General features: G+C 45.1%; 1 protein-coding gene across 5 annotated transcripts in view; it reads left to right on the forward strand.

Moving 5' to 3' along the window:
• Positions 1 to 12,695, forward strand: part of LOC140455428 (class I histocompatibility antigen, F10 alpha chain-like) — a 30,689-nt gene that overhangs the window by 7,046 nt on the left and 10,948 nt on the right. For 2 of the 5 annotated variants that reach the window (XM_072550299.1, XM_072550298.1), the window contains exon 1: positions 12,043 to 12,220. The exons of 1 other annotated variant lie outside the window; for it this stretch is intronic. In XM_072550299.1, the coding sequence (XP_072406400.1) occupies positions 12,169 to 12,220 (52 nt within the window). In that variant the 5' untranslated portion in view covers positions 12,043 to 12,168. Of the gene's footprint in view, positions 1 to 12,031; positions 12,221 to 12,695 lie in introns of those variants that run through there. 2 more of the 5 variants (XM_072550297.1, XM_072550296.1) reach the window with 2 other exon arrangements.

Raw genomic sequence — 12,695 nt, forward strand, 5'->3', positions numbered from 1 at the left:
TCTACGGCCTGTTCCCCGGGACGTACACTGAGACGAACATTAACTGCGCCTGGAGGATCATCAACTCGGTGAAGGACGCTCTCTGGGCAGTCCGAAACCTGTTGATCTTCCAGCTGAAGGAGTTGACCCCAACTGAGTGTTGCAGACTGGCACATTCCAAGGTCCAGGACTACGTGTTGAGGGACGCGCTGAAGCTTGGCGCAGCTGCCGCCAAGGCGCGGTGGGGAAAGACCACCGTGTAACATCTGCCTGCCTAAAGAAGAACAGGGGGCCCACGCAGTCATTTGGGCTCTGCTGATGCTTCAGCTAAAAACGTAATCGTATAGACCTGTAAATAGGAATGATTACTCTGTTTTCGGTATGCAAACAAATGGAATGTTTACATATGTATGGCATATTCAACTGTACAGACCATCAAATTATTTTATGAATAAAGTATATTTTTGAAATTAAAAAAAGGATGTGTACTGCCTGCAGGATTTCCCTGGGGCAGGCTACTTCGATGTGACCTTCAGAAGCGTGAAGCAGTGTGAACAGTTCCTGAAGGTCTTCAAGGAGAAGGAAGGGGAGTCTCTGTTTTCCATCTTGTCGGCGACCCCATTGTGTGTGCTTCCTGCACAGAGGAATCGGGTTGTTACAATCCATATGTACAACCCCTATGTTCCAGCGGCTGATGTCCTGACCTTCCTGAGAAGTTACGTCCATGTTGAGGGAGAAGCCACCGATGTGATCGACCCCTTTGGGATCTGGACCAGTAAGCGGCAGGTCAGGGTAACTCTGAGGGCCGATGACAGTGTGAAAATCCTCCACCCACCCTCGAGCTTCGCAATCGGAGGGAGCAGAGGCTATCTGACATATGCAGGGCAGCCCAAAGTGTGCCGAACCTGCGGGAAGGCGGGACACGTGGTGGCGGATTGCAAGGTGACCATCTGCAGGAACTGCAAACAGGAGGGTCACTTGACTAAGGACTGTCAGGAAGAAAAGAGCTGCAACCTGTGCGGAGAGGCGGGCCACATGTATAAGACCTGCCCAAGACGGGGGGGGGGGCCCACTTACGCACAGATGGCTGGAGGTGGCAATGTGAGCCGTGGACCCCCAAAGACCAGTAAGGTCCACCCGGACAGCAGGGAAACGGAGTCTGGTGGCACCCAGAAAGAAGAACAGGCTGGAGTGGAGGAGGCGGCAGCCAGTGGAGAGTTACAGCAGCTGATCCTAGCTCTAGCCAGGCAGATGGAAGAAATGGAGGAGGAGGTAATCAAGCAGGCAGAGGAGTGGATACCTGTTAAAAACAGGAAGAGAAAATCCTGCCTGGCCCCCAAAGCCTCCCAGCACAAGGGGAAAAGACAGCTGCACGAGGGAAGGACGGCCAGCTCTTCAGAGGGGGAAGATGGACGCACAGAAGGTCATCACCACCAGAAGAAGAGACAGAGCGCCGTCGGTAAAGAGGAGGGCATTTCCTCCCAACCAGGAAACCACGGACCCCCCCGAAGTCCACCCTCCACCCAGTGAGAACCAGGGGGTACCCACTGCCCCACAACTCCAGGCAACCGAGAGCTGTGATCCTCTGACAGTCCCATTGTCAGACACAGAACTGGACAGTGAGGACCCTTGCCTTGGCTCAATGACACCAGAGCGGGTAAATGACCCCAGTGAGGAGCTGGATAGCTACCTCAGCCCAGCGAAGGTCCAGCAGTTCGTGCTTACCATGGGGATGTAGACAAGCTACCCCAGAGACAGGACAGTCAAATGGACAATGGTCACCCCATAAACTGGGGGTTAAAGAAGGTTCATTTGCTTTCATATAACAGGGCACCCACTCAGTAGGTGGGTTCTGCTGAAGCCACAGCCAAATACTAAGAGACTGGATGGTTAATAAAGGGAACTGTAAATAGGATAACTGTAAATTCGATTAATTCAATCTGTTCTTTGTAATGTTAAGACTTGCAATGTATATATCTATGAACGACATGGCAAATTGTACAAGTACGAAAGATTTATTTCTATGAATAAAGTCTATTTTGAAATTTAAAAAAAGTCCTGAATTAGACTCAGTCCCTGGAAGAACACGAGTGTCCATGGGATTCCCAGCCAGCCCAGGGTTAGCAGTGACTGATACTGACCTGTGACCCATGACCCAGGGTGGCACCATGCCTCAGTGGTTAGCACTTCTGCCTCACTGCACCAGGGACCTGAGTTTGATTCCAGCCTTGGGTGACTGTCTGTGTGGAGTTGCCCTGAGTCTGCATGGGGTTCCTCCGGGTGCTCCAGTTTCCTGCCACAATCGAACAGGTGCACCCTGGGTGGATTGGTCATGCTCAATTGCCCACAGTGTCCAGGGTTTATTTTTTGGCTGATGTGTCCAGGGATGTGTATGTTGGGTGGATTAGCTGTAGGGATTCTATGATTCATGAATGGCCTTTAATCTCCCAGTTCCCAGAGAGAGAATGGAAAGCTGAATTCTGTACTCATCGGGAGAGACTCAGGGAAAACACAGGGAGGGAAAGGAAAGGATCACAACATTCTGGGAATACACTGTCCCTAATCCAATCAAGGACTGGGAATTAAACATTCTGAGGGGAAACAGCTTCTGTTTACAAACTGGAAAAACCAGTAATACAACAATCTTTGGAGACTGCACCCTATTTGTTGAGAAATTTGATCCATTGTTTGACGTGAAGCTGCAGAAGCAGAAAAATGGAACAGGTGCAAAGTGATGACTCGGTCCCAGTGACGGGGAAGCTCCAGCACAGTCAGGCTGAGGTTCAGGCTCTGAGTCAGTAAGGCTGGGGCTGAGAAGAGGCCTCCCCCACCAGCTCAAGGAGCATCAGGACAGCACTAGGACCCTGGGATCCCCCCCTCTCACAGTAAACATATGGCTCAGTCCTTCCAACTGGGGGAGGTGACGGTACATCGGGATTGTCCCTGGAGCAGGAATCCAGCAACCCAAGTGGAGCCTCCTCCTCCTACATTGAGTTGTTGAATGACCATGACTGGATGTGGTAGGACAGCAGATCTGATCTGTTGGTTGTGGAATCACTGAGCTCTGTCTCTGCTGCTCCTGTTGTTTCTGCACACCTCGTCCTGTTCTGTAGCTTCACCGAGGAACACCATCATCTGCAAGTTCCCTCAAAGCCACTCACCATCCTGACCATCCATTCCTTCACTGTCACTGGCTCCAAATCCTGGAATTCCCTCCCTCCCTAATGACATTGTGGGTCTGCCTCCAGCACATGGAATGCTCCATGAGGTTCACTGGGAAGATGGGTTCTCCCATGACTGCAGGGAACCAGCTGAATCTCTATGCTGGATTCTCTGTACCAGACTCTCACCAACAACTCCCATACTGGATCCTCTGGAACTAAATGTCCCACACCACTCTCTGTCATTAATCCACTCCATGAAGCCCCCACACCACACTCTTCGTTTCTCTCTCTGCACACCCCTCCATCCCCCAGGGTCTGAGTGTCTCCCCTGTGACTGTGTCCTAAATTAGACTCAGTACCAGGAAGAACACCAGGGTCCATGGGATTCCCAGCCAGCCCAGGGTTAGCAGTGACTGATATTGACCTGTGACCCATCAATGGCCTTAACTCTCCCAGATCACATTGAACTGAATCTCAACAATTGCTGATACGAGGACCCACAAGCTGCTGAGTGAAAATCTCATGAAATTATTAGCAATGAATTCAATCAACAACGAACAATTATTTATTGATGACTAACCACAATTAGCAGAATTTACAGTCAGTTTAATGATATAAATAGGAAAAGATTGTTTTCTCATTTGCATATTTGCTTTGTAAAAGTTGTAAAAAAATTCAGTATTGGATCCACTTTACATGACACAAAGTGCAAAGTCGGTCACATCCTTTCAGTGCAGTCTGCGGCTCTCTGAGCTGCCTCACTACATTTATAATTGTCGGTTATATTTTACAATATACACATCACATTAATCAGACAGCTCACTCAAGGGGTTTTATAAGGTCATCAATCTCTTCCTGTCGTGTGGTGGGAGGGCTGCAGACAAAGACCTTGCTTCATTCAGCATCGATGGGACTTGAAATCCCTTTAAATGAAATGCCCCACTCTGGGTCTCACCTATTATTGGTGAATGAGGGTTGGCTCTGAAAGGGTTAATGCTGAGGAGTACATTAAGCACTGCCCAATATGATGATGTCACATGGACTTGGGTGAAGGGATCAGGTGTGGATGTTGAAGGGGTGAGACCCAGCATGGATATCTCCCTTATCGTCTTTAAAACAATGTCCTCCCCCCCACCCCCCACGCCAGTGTATCCTGGACCGAGCTGTTACCATGAAGTAAACTCAGTCCTGTTTAAAACAAGAGCCTGTTCTCATTAGCTTCTCATGTGGTTTTCCTCAACTAACCACTTGACCAACCAGGTCCTGGAGATTCCAACCAGGAAAGAGGATGGTCATCTTTAATCTCTCAGATGGAACTGAAGGAGCTATGGGGAAGATCCATCTTACCCTACGTGTCTGAAAGGTCAGTGGATCATGGTGTTCTTGAAGAGCTCTAGGTTAATGAGGTCTGGGTACCACTCTGTGGTAGACTGGAATTTTACCTTCCTAACATCTCAATCATTGCACAATGAAGAACCAACGCCATCCAGATAATGAACCATCACTGGATATCTTTATCTAACACCGTATCTATATCTGTGTGTGTATGTCCATCAGTATGTTGTGTGTGGGTGCAAACAGATGTCTCTGCCTTTGTACTTATCCCCATCCGTGTATATCTTTCTACACTCCTGAGTGAGCTGTGTATGAGTGCACACTGACACATCTAACACTGACCTATATCTGTCCACCTCCCTTTCATTATCTGCCTTTTCTCTCTCACTCTGTGCAATCCACCTACTGACAGGATCCTGCTCTCTGTCTGTGAAATGTGGATCATGTATTCAGACCACATTATGATCTGGAATCACTTTCCCCTGAGCTACCTGACACTGCCAATGGAGATCAGGTGGTTCAACAAGATCCTGACACTGAAGTCCATCGAAAAGCTGAGCTGCCAGCTATCGATGCTCTGACCATGAATCATGGTGACAATGTTCAGCTCATGGGGTTCCAGTGTCTGAGGATCCAATCCTGAAGATAGTCTTATCTGGGTAATTTCAGAGTGAACAGTAAGATTATAATGTCTGTTTAAAAGTGACTCTGACACAAAGCAACACAGATGTCTGTCATTGGGAACAAGTTGTTGAAGATGAGAAAGGGTGAGGGAAACCAGCCCTGAAGGTCCCTTCGACTCTGAGAGCCATCACCTTGCTGACACTGGATGGAGACACTCCTGGGGAAAGTCTCACCTGAAGAATCAGGATTCTGACCTGGTGGATCTGGGATCCACTGTTCAATTTGTGGAAGCACATTCCCAAGAAAAATCTATCTCAATCATTCGATAAAAACCGGTTATAGAGTCACAGAGATATACAGCACAGAAACAGACAGTTCGGTCCAACACATCCACGCTGACCAGTTATCTTGACGTCATCCAGTCCCACTTGCCAGCACCTGGCCCACATCCCTCCAAACCCTTCCTGTTCATTTAACCTTCCTGATGGCTTTTAAATGCAATTGTACCAGCCTCCACCACTTCCTCTGGCAGCTCATTCCATACACGTAACATACTCCATGTGAAAACGTTGCCCTTGAGATCTCTTTTATGTCTTTCCCCTCTCACCCTAAACCTATGCCCTCTAGTTCTGGACTCCTCTAGCCAATGTCTATTTACCCTATCCACGCCCCTCATAATTTTGTAAACCTCTATAAGGTCACACCTCAGCCTCCAACGCTCCAGGGAAAACAGCCACAACCTTTTCAGCCTCTCCCTATCGCTCAAGTCCTCCAACCCTGGTAACATCCTTATACATCTTTTCTGAAGCCTTTCAAGTTTCACAACATCTTTCTGAAAGGAAGCAGACCATCATTGTATGCAATATTGAAAAAGTGGCCTGACCAATGTCCTGTACAGCTGCAACATGACCTCCCAACTCCTGTACTCAACATTCTGACGAATAAAGGAAAGCATACCAAACGCCTTCTTCACAATCCTATCTACCTGTAACTCTACTTTCAAGAAGCTATGAACCTGCACTCCAAGGTCTCTTTGTTCAGCAACACTCCCTGGGACCTTACCATTCAGTGTGTAAGTCCTGTCAAGATTTGTTTTCCCAAAATGCAGCACCTCACATTTATCCGAATTAAACTCCATCTGCTACTCCTCAGCCCTCTTTTTGTCGATTGTATGGAAACCCCCCCATTACCCTCTCCTTTCACAGCTTATGGGACCATCTGTCCAATGATATGCCGGAAGAACATGACTTGGATTTTTGTGAACTCACTGTTCACCAGGTTTAACACCAAGCACGCCTTCTGAAGTTGATTAAATAATTCTGAGAGATACTCCAAATGATCCTTCCACATGTGTCTGAAAATGACAAGATCATCCAAGTACACCACACACAATCAAACAATCCCAAAATGGCCTTCTTAGTTAGTCTACAAAAATTGGCATTTTTCGTATTAAAAGACATAACTTTGAACTGGTAAAGTCTGCTCGCTGTCATATCAGCCAAAATTGCCTTCACTCTTTCAGTTAAAGTCACCTGCCAGTATCCTCTGAGTAGTTCAAGCTGTGAAATGTATGTTGTTTGTCCAACCTTCTTAATGTAATCTTTCAATCTTGGCATAGGGTCCAAAGCAGGTTCCATCACTGCATTGTATTTTCGATAGTCCACATAAAATTGTTGGGGACCATCTGGTTTTGGTACTATCACTGTGAGTGAGCTCCATTCACTGCAACTCATTTAATTCGATCATTGCTGAGCATGTTTTCAAACTCTTTTGGAACTTTTAGCAATTTCAAAATATTAAGTCTACAAGAATGTTTCTTCAGTGGAAAAGCATTTCCTATATCTCCATCATGAGCAATTACTTGACTACTTCCCGGCTTATTCCCATATACAGCTATATCTTTATGTGATTGCAATCAAACTTTCAGGTCAGTTTGATTTTCTTCTGGACGGGAACTCAGTAATTTAGTGCAAGTTTCTTCATTGTCCAATTTAATTTGAGGGAAATTAAATTCAGACTCATTTGGATTTGGGTCTTCCCTCTGAGTTGTAACAAGTATCCATTCTCATCTCACTTTTCTTCCTTCTCAAACACCTTCTGAGCAAATTCACACCCTGTTTCCTTTCTACCTGACGTTCTTATCAAATAATTCCCCTCACTCAATTTCCTTTTGATTCAATAAAGCCAACGAACCCTTGCCTTTTAATGTTCACCTACCACTGACAGTAACACTATCACCTTATCCCCATGAGCAAAACTACACATGTTTGAGCACATGTTTGCTTCCTGAATCACCACGTGGTGTGCTGGTTTTACACACTGTCGTGCCAACTCGCCCACTCTTTTTAATTTCTCCCAAATAATTAACATGTAGTCCTAATACTTAGTCTCTTCAATATTTCCTGAATTAATTTAAATGGCCCCCCCACCTCATGTCCGAATACTAATTCAAATTTAGCTGATTTATTAGGTACATCCCAAATTGAAAAAAATGTACAAATACAATTTTGTTCTCCCAGTTGTGATGACACTGTGGCATTAAGTGGTGGATTTTACCCTGGTTTTTACTGAAGAGAGATTTTAAGGCAGAGGTACTGAGCAGTCCAGCTGAGCCGTGAGAGTAAACAACTTGTGAGGCCTTGGGGTTTTTATAAGTTGGAATAATAGAAGCAGCCTGAATGACCCTGTGGGGTCAAGCTCCCACAGAACCAGGATTTTTTTTATACCTTTCAACAGTTGCTGTTGGGTTTTGAAGACGTGGAATCTATTTATCCCTCTCTCAGTTGCAACCAAAAGCTGGGGGTTCTCTTCCTGTTATTGCAGTTACACGTGAGAACAGTCTGTTTTCTGAATTTACAATTTGCCAAGAATATATTTATGGGATATTACTCTATCGGAACAGTTAATTACTAATAGTTATTGCTTCAATTATTCTGTTATGTTTTTAATAGAGTTGTTATTTTGTTGTATTTTGACTACAGTGGGTGAATAAAGTGTGTTCTGCTTTAAATCCGGTAGTTTGACCAATCAAATTGCATCTGGAATGTAGCATCTCATGTTGAGCTTTAAAATAAGAAAACGTTAGGGTCCAGACTATCTTCTGAATATTTTGAGGGGATTTGGTCGGATTTATAACAGAATCCCCTGGATGGTCTTGACTGTATGCCCTCAAGACAGTGTTTAAATCCGGGTGTTCCCCAACAGGAAACCCTGGATGAATCAGGACATACAGAACCTGCTAAAAACCAGGTGTGAGGCCTTCACATCAGGAGACCCACTTAAATATAAGGAATCCAGGTGTGACCTTCACAGAGCCATGAAGACAGCCAAGGACCAAAACTGATCCAAACTAGAGACCCAGACGGACACCCAGCAACTATGGCAAAGACTGAATGACATCACAGGTTTGAAAAAGAGACAGTGCAAGACAGCAGACGATGACACATCCCTCCCAGATCGTCTCAACACCTTCTATGCTTACTTTGAGCAGACTTCTGGTGGAGAGGTAACACCTATTCCAACAAGTCCTGATGAACCTCTCCCAACCGTCGCTGCGTCAGTTTTCCTGCGTGTGAATCCAAGCAAAGCGATGGGACCAGAGTACCAGGCCGTGCACTCAGATCATGCACAGATCTCATTCTGGAATGGTCTCTGGAAATCTCAGAGACACATCCATTTTGGTCAACAAATACTGATCCCCACTTTTTGTTTTAGGGTTGGATATGATGCAAATAATTAAAACTTTTGTAAAAGCTTCATCAAATTCTGGAATAAGTATTAAGGTGTTGGATTGATCAGTAAATGTTTTTTCCAATTATCTGACATGCCTGACGCGTCTGGCAAAATGCAACAACATTTTGAAGGGCGTTTGCCAGAACCATGGATTTTCCTGCTCCACGGATGCGGCCTGACCTGCTGAGCTTTTCCAGCACCACTGTAACCTTGCCTCTGATCTCCAGCATCTGCAGTCCTCACTTTCGCCGAACATCTTTCTGCAGTCCAGGCCAATAAAAATAAACTTCTATTTTCCTTACTTTCAAATGACTTTCTGCTGGTAACTCTCATGGTGCTACCCACAACACCTCCTTTATATCACACACCAGTAATACAGCCTGATGAGCTCCTGCCCATTTTTCACCCACTTGAAACGTGATGGTCTCCATTTCCTCAGTAACATTTCATTTTTAAGAGAGTGACATTGTGGGATAGGCGCAGATTCACCTTTTTGGTAAAACTGTGTTATCTTTCCACCTTTCTGTTATAATTTAGTTAACATCTCTGAGCTAGAAAACATATGCTTTGTTCTCCAACTGTTGTTGCTTTTTCTCAACAAATTGAATAAATATAGTTTCTGATAATTGAATTTTAACTTGCTTACCTTTTCTCTTCGATCTCTCCTTCTGTTCAACCTGTGGCTTTGTGACCTTGTTATCACACATTCAGGAATCATTCCAGAATGAACTGTTCTGGAACCGAGAATTTCTCTGTTTCTCCGTCTACCACTTTTCATCTGACCCTCGAACTTCGCCTTACATGAAAGAACACTCTGTTTCTCACCATGGACTCCATGTATTCGAGCAATACTTCTTCTAATGACACATCTCTGTATCTCTCCCGAACAAAGATTGACTTGCTCCCATATCTCTAAAAATCTTAATTTCTTTTCCTACTCGTCTTGGTAAACATGAGGAAACTTTCCTCGCACAAGTGCTGCAAAGTTGAAGAGAGTACTTGTGGATTGGAAGGTAGAAAGTTAGAATTTGGTATTTGTAAAAGGCGCGGGGTGGATGGGGGAAAGCATTGCTTGGTCCCTTTAAAAATCTAGTGCTTTTTCCATGTTTAGAGATTTAAAATGGAAGTCTGTGAACAGCAGCTTGAAGGTTTGCAAATCCACAGAGAGCACCCAAATTGAAACATTATATTGAAAGGCTATACAGTTAGCAGGCTAAACACCAGTTATTTTTTCAAGACAACAGGCTTTTGAATTTAGCTAATTAATTTGAACAGGTACTTAGATACCAAAAATCTATTAAATTTAAGGCTGATGATTTTAACAACAGAGGACCAATCCTATTGTGTGAAATATTGATATGTCATCAAGGAGATGAAGGTAGGGGGCAGTTGGATAAACACCCCAGAGCTAACTGCCCTCCAGCAGAGCCAACGGCCTTCAGCTCTTAAGAGAGAATCACTGGCTCTCACAGCCTTATTTATGTCTTAGAGAAAGTGCCATTAAAATAAAAATGGTACCAGTGGTACAGCTAGTTAATATTCCTGACAGAAGAATTGTTGGAGAAGGCACAGAACATTCCAGAAGGCACGTGACATGGATGTAATTTTGAGAGACTAAATTTTTTAATTTTTTTTTGCGCTACTGCCTAACTGCGGTAGTGCTTATTTTTTTCCCCACCACCCATGGTGTGTGTGTGTGCAGGTGTGAGACACAGTGAAAGACACAAAGTGCACGAATCTTTATTCAATTTCCACCACCAGGAAGATAGGAAACACCCGAGTGGCCAGTGACAAGCACTGCCTTCAAACAAAAGGGCAATGCTGTGTGATCAAAACAGTGAAGAGGAGGGTAAGGACTAAATCAAAATAGAGTTGGAGGGAGAAATGATGCACTCCACTCCCTGCGGCGCCCACCTCTCCCTGAACAACTCCAGGGTGTTGGTGGACACCGCGTGCTCCTTCTCCAAGGACATCCGGGCTCTAATGTAACCGCGGAAGAGGGGCAGGCATTCGGCCCTAACGACCCCCTCCACGGCCCGCTGCCTGGACCTGTTGATGGCCAGTTTGGCCAGGCCCAGGAGCAGACCCACGAGGAGGTCTTCGGACCTGCCCTCCCTCCTCCGTACCGGGTGCCCGAAGATCAGGAGCGTGGGACTGAAGTGCAACCAAAAGCAGAGGAGAAGGTTTTTAAGAAAATCAAAAAGGGAGTGCAAATGCCCACACCCAATATATACATGGTCCACGGACTCCACAGCGCCACAGAACAAGCAGTTGGACTAAATTTTTTTATGTATAAGTGGGACTGTTCTTTATTAGAACAGCATACCTTCCGAATCTTGCTGTAATTGGGAATAGTTAGAAGTTAATCGGGATTAATTCTGCTTGTTAATAGTTTAGTTAATTTGTTCACTGTTCGAGTGAGATAAATAGATGGTAACGAGCTGATTTTAAAGTGAGTGTCAGGGATTTATTTTATTGGACCACTTGAAGTTGCTGAGGTACACCACTCTGCGCAATCCCTTTTACAGATTATGAGGTGAGGTTCTCCTCATTGGGGATTGTGGATTGGGGATTGTGGATTGGGGACTGGGGATTGGGGATTGGGGGGTGGGGGCGGGCAGGGTCAACCTCCACTTTATAACAGAAGGAAATTCTTCGCAGTTTTAACTCTCTGCTCTTCATCATGAGTTCTCATTACTTCACAAAGTGGTATTATTGAACTCCAACAAAGTCGTCTCTCCAAGACTGTGATCTGTGTCTGATTTATTTTCATGGCCTTATCCACTTCGCAATGTTACTTTGTTTGATTTTTTTTGAACTTTGACCAAGTTCTTCCGTTAGATTTTGAAATTGTTTTCTTTCAGCTTCTGGTACAAGTTCATATGAACATGAGACGGCTGTTTTTAGAATCATAGATTCATAGACTCCCTACAGTGTGGGGACAGGCCATTTGGTCCAACAAGTCCACCCTGACCCGCCGAAGGGTATCCCACAAAGACCCCACACCCTGTGTCCTGCCAACGGGAGAAAGGTCAGTTTTCCCTGTGTCTGTTCCACAGCGAGTAACTCAACCTGTCTGTGTCTGATCTCCCTGGGAACTGGTGACAGAAATCTGTTCATCTCTTTATTGGGTTTTTTACTGAGACTGGGACTGAGACTGGTTCGGCAGCTTCAAGTTCAGGAAATGATCAAATTACTTTGTCGATCGGGAAATAGCATCATGGGTAGGAAAGAATGTTTAGTTTGTTAATTTTTCAGTTTGTGAACAGCAGATATTTTCCAATCACTTTTTATTCCCAATCCCTGATTGGAATAGGGAGAGTGGATTCCCAGAATGTTGCTGATCCTTCTCTCCATCTCCCTGTGTTTTTCCCTGGTCTCTCCCGGTAAGTACAGAATTCAGCTTTCCATTCTCTCTCTCTCTCTCTCTCGCTCTCTCCCTCCCTCAGTGTCTGGGGTGAATGTGAATCTCTTGGTGAGAGTTTGAAATGGGGGATGTTTGACCAGCTGCCTGTTATACAGCCAGCCTGATCTTTTACACATTGAAGGCAGCACAGTCTGGGAGACTCTGATGGGATTTGTGTCCAGGTTCCTAATCTAAAACCTTCTTAACAGTGCAAGGTTTGTCAAGGTTTGTAGCTCAGGTTGAGGTTTAGGGAGTAGGTTTGCTCGCTGAGCTGATGGTTTGATATCCTGACATTTCATTACCTGGCTCGGTAACCGTTTAGAAAGTAGTCCATGCTTGTATTCTTTTTTCCAAAGTGCAAGACCTCGCAGTTGTTCACGTTGAATTCCATCAGTCATTTCCTGGACCACTTTCCCAAACTGTCTAGATCCTTCTGCAGCTTCCCCACTTCCTCA

The sequence above is a fragment of the Chiloscyllium punctatum genome, chromosome 30, assembly GCF_047496795.1.
Source record: "Chiloscyllium punctatum isolate Juve2018m chromosome 30, sChiPun1.3, whole genome shotgun sequence".
Lineage (NCBI taxonomy): Eukaryota > Metazoa > Chordata > Chondrichthyes > Orectolobiformes > Hemiscylliidae > Chiloscyllium > Chiloscyllium punctatum.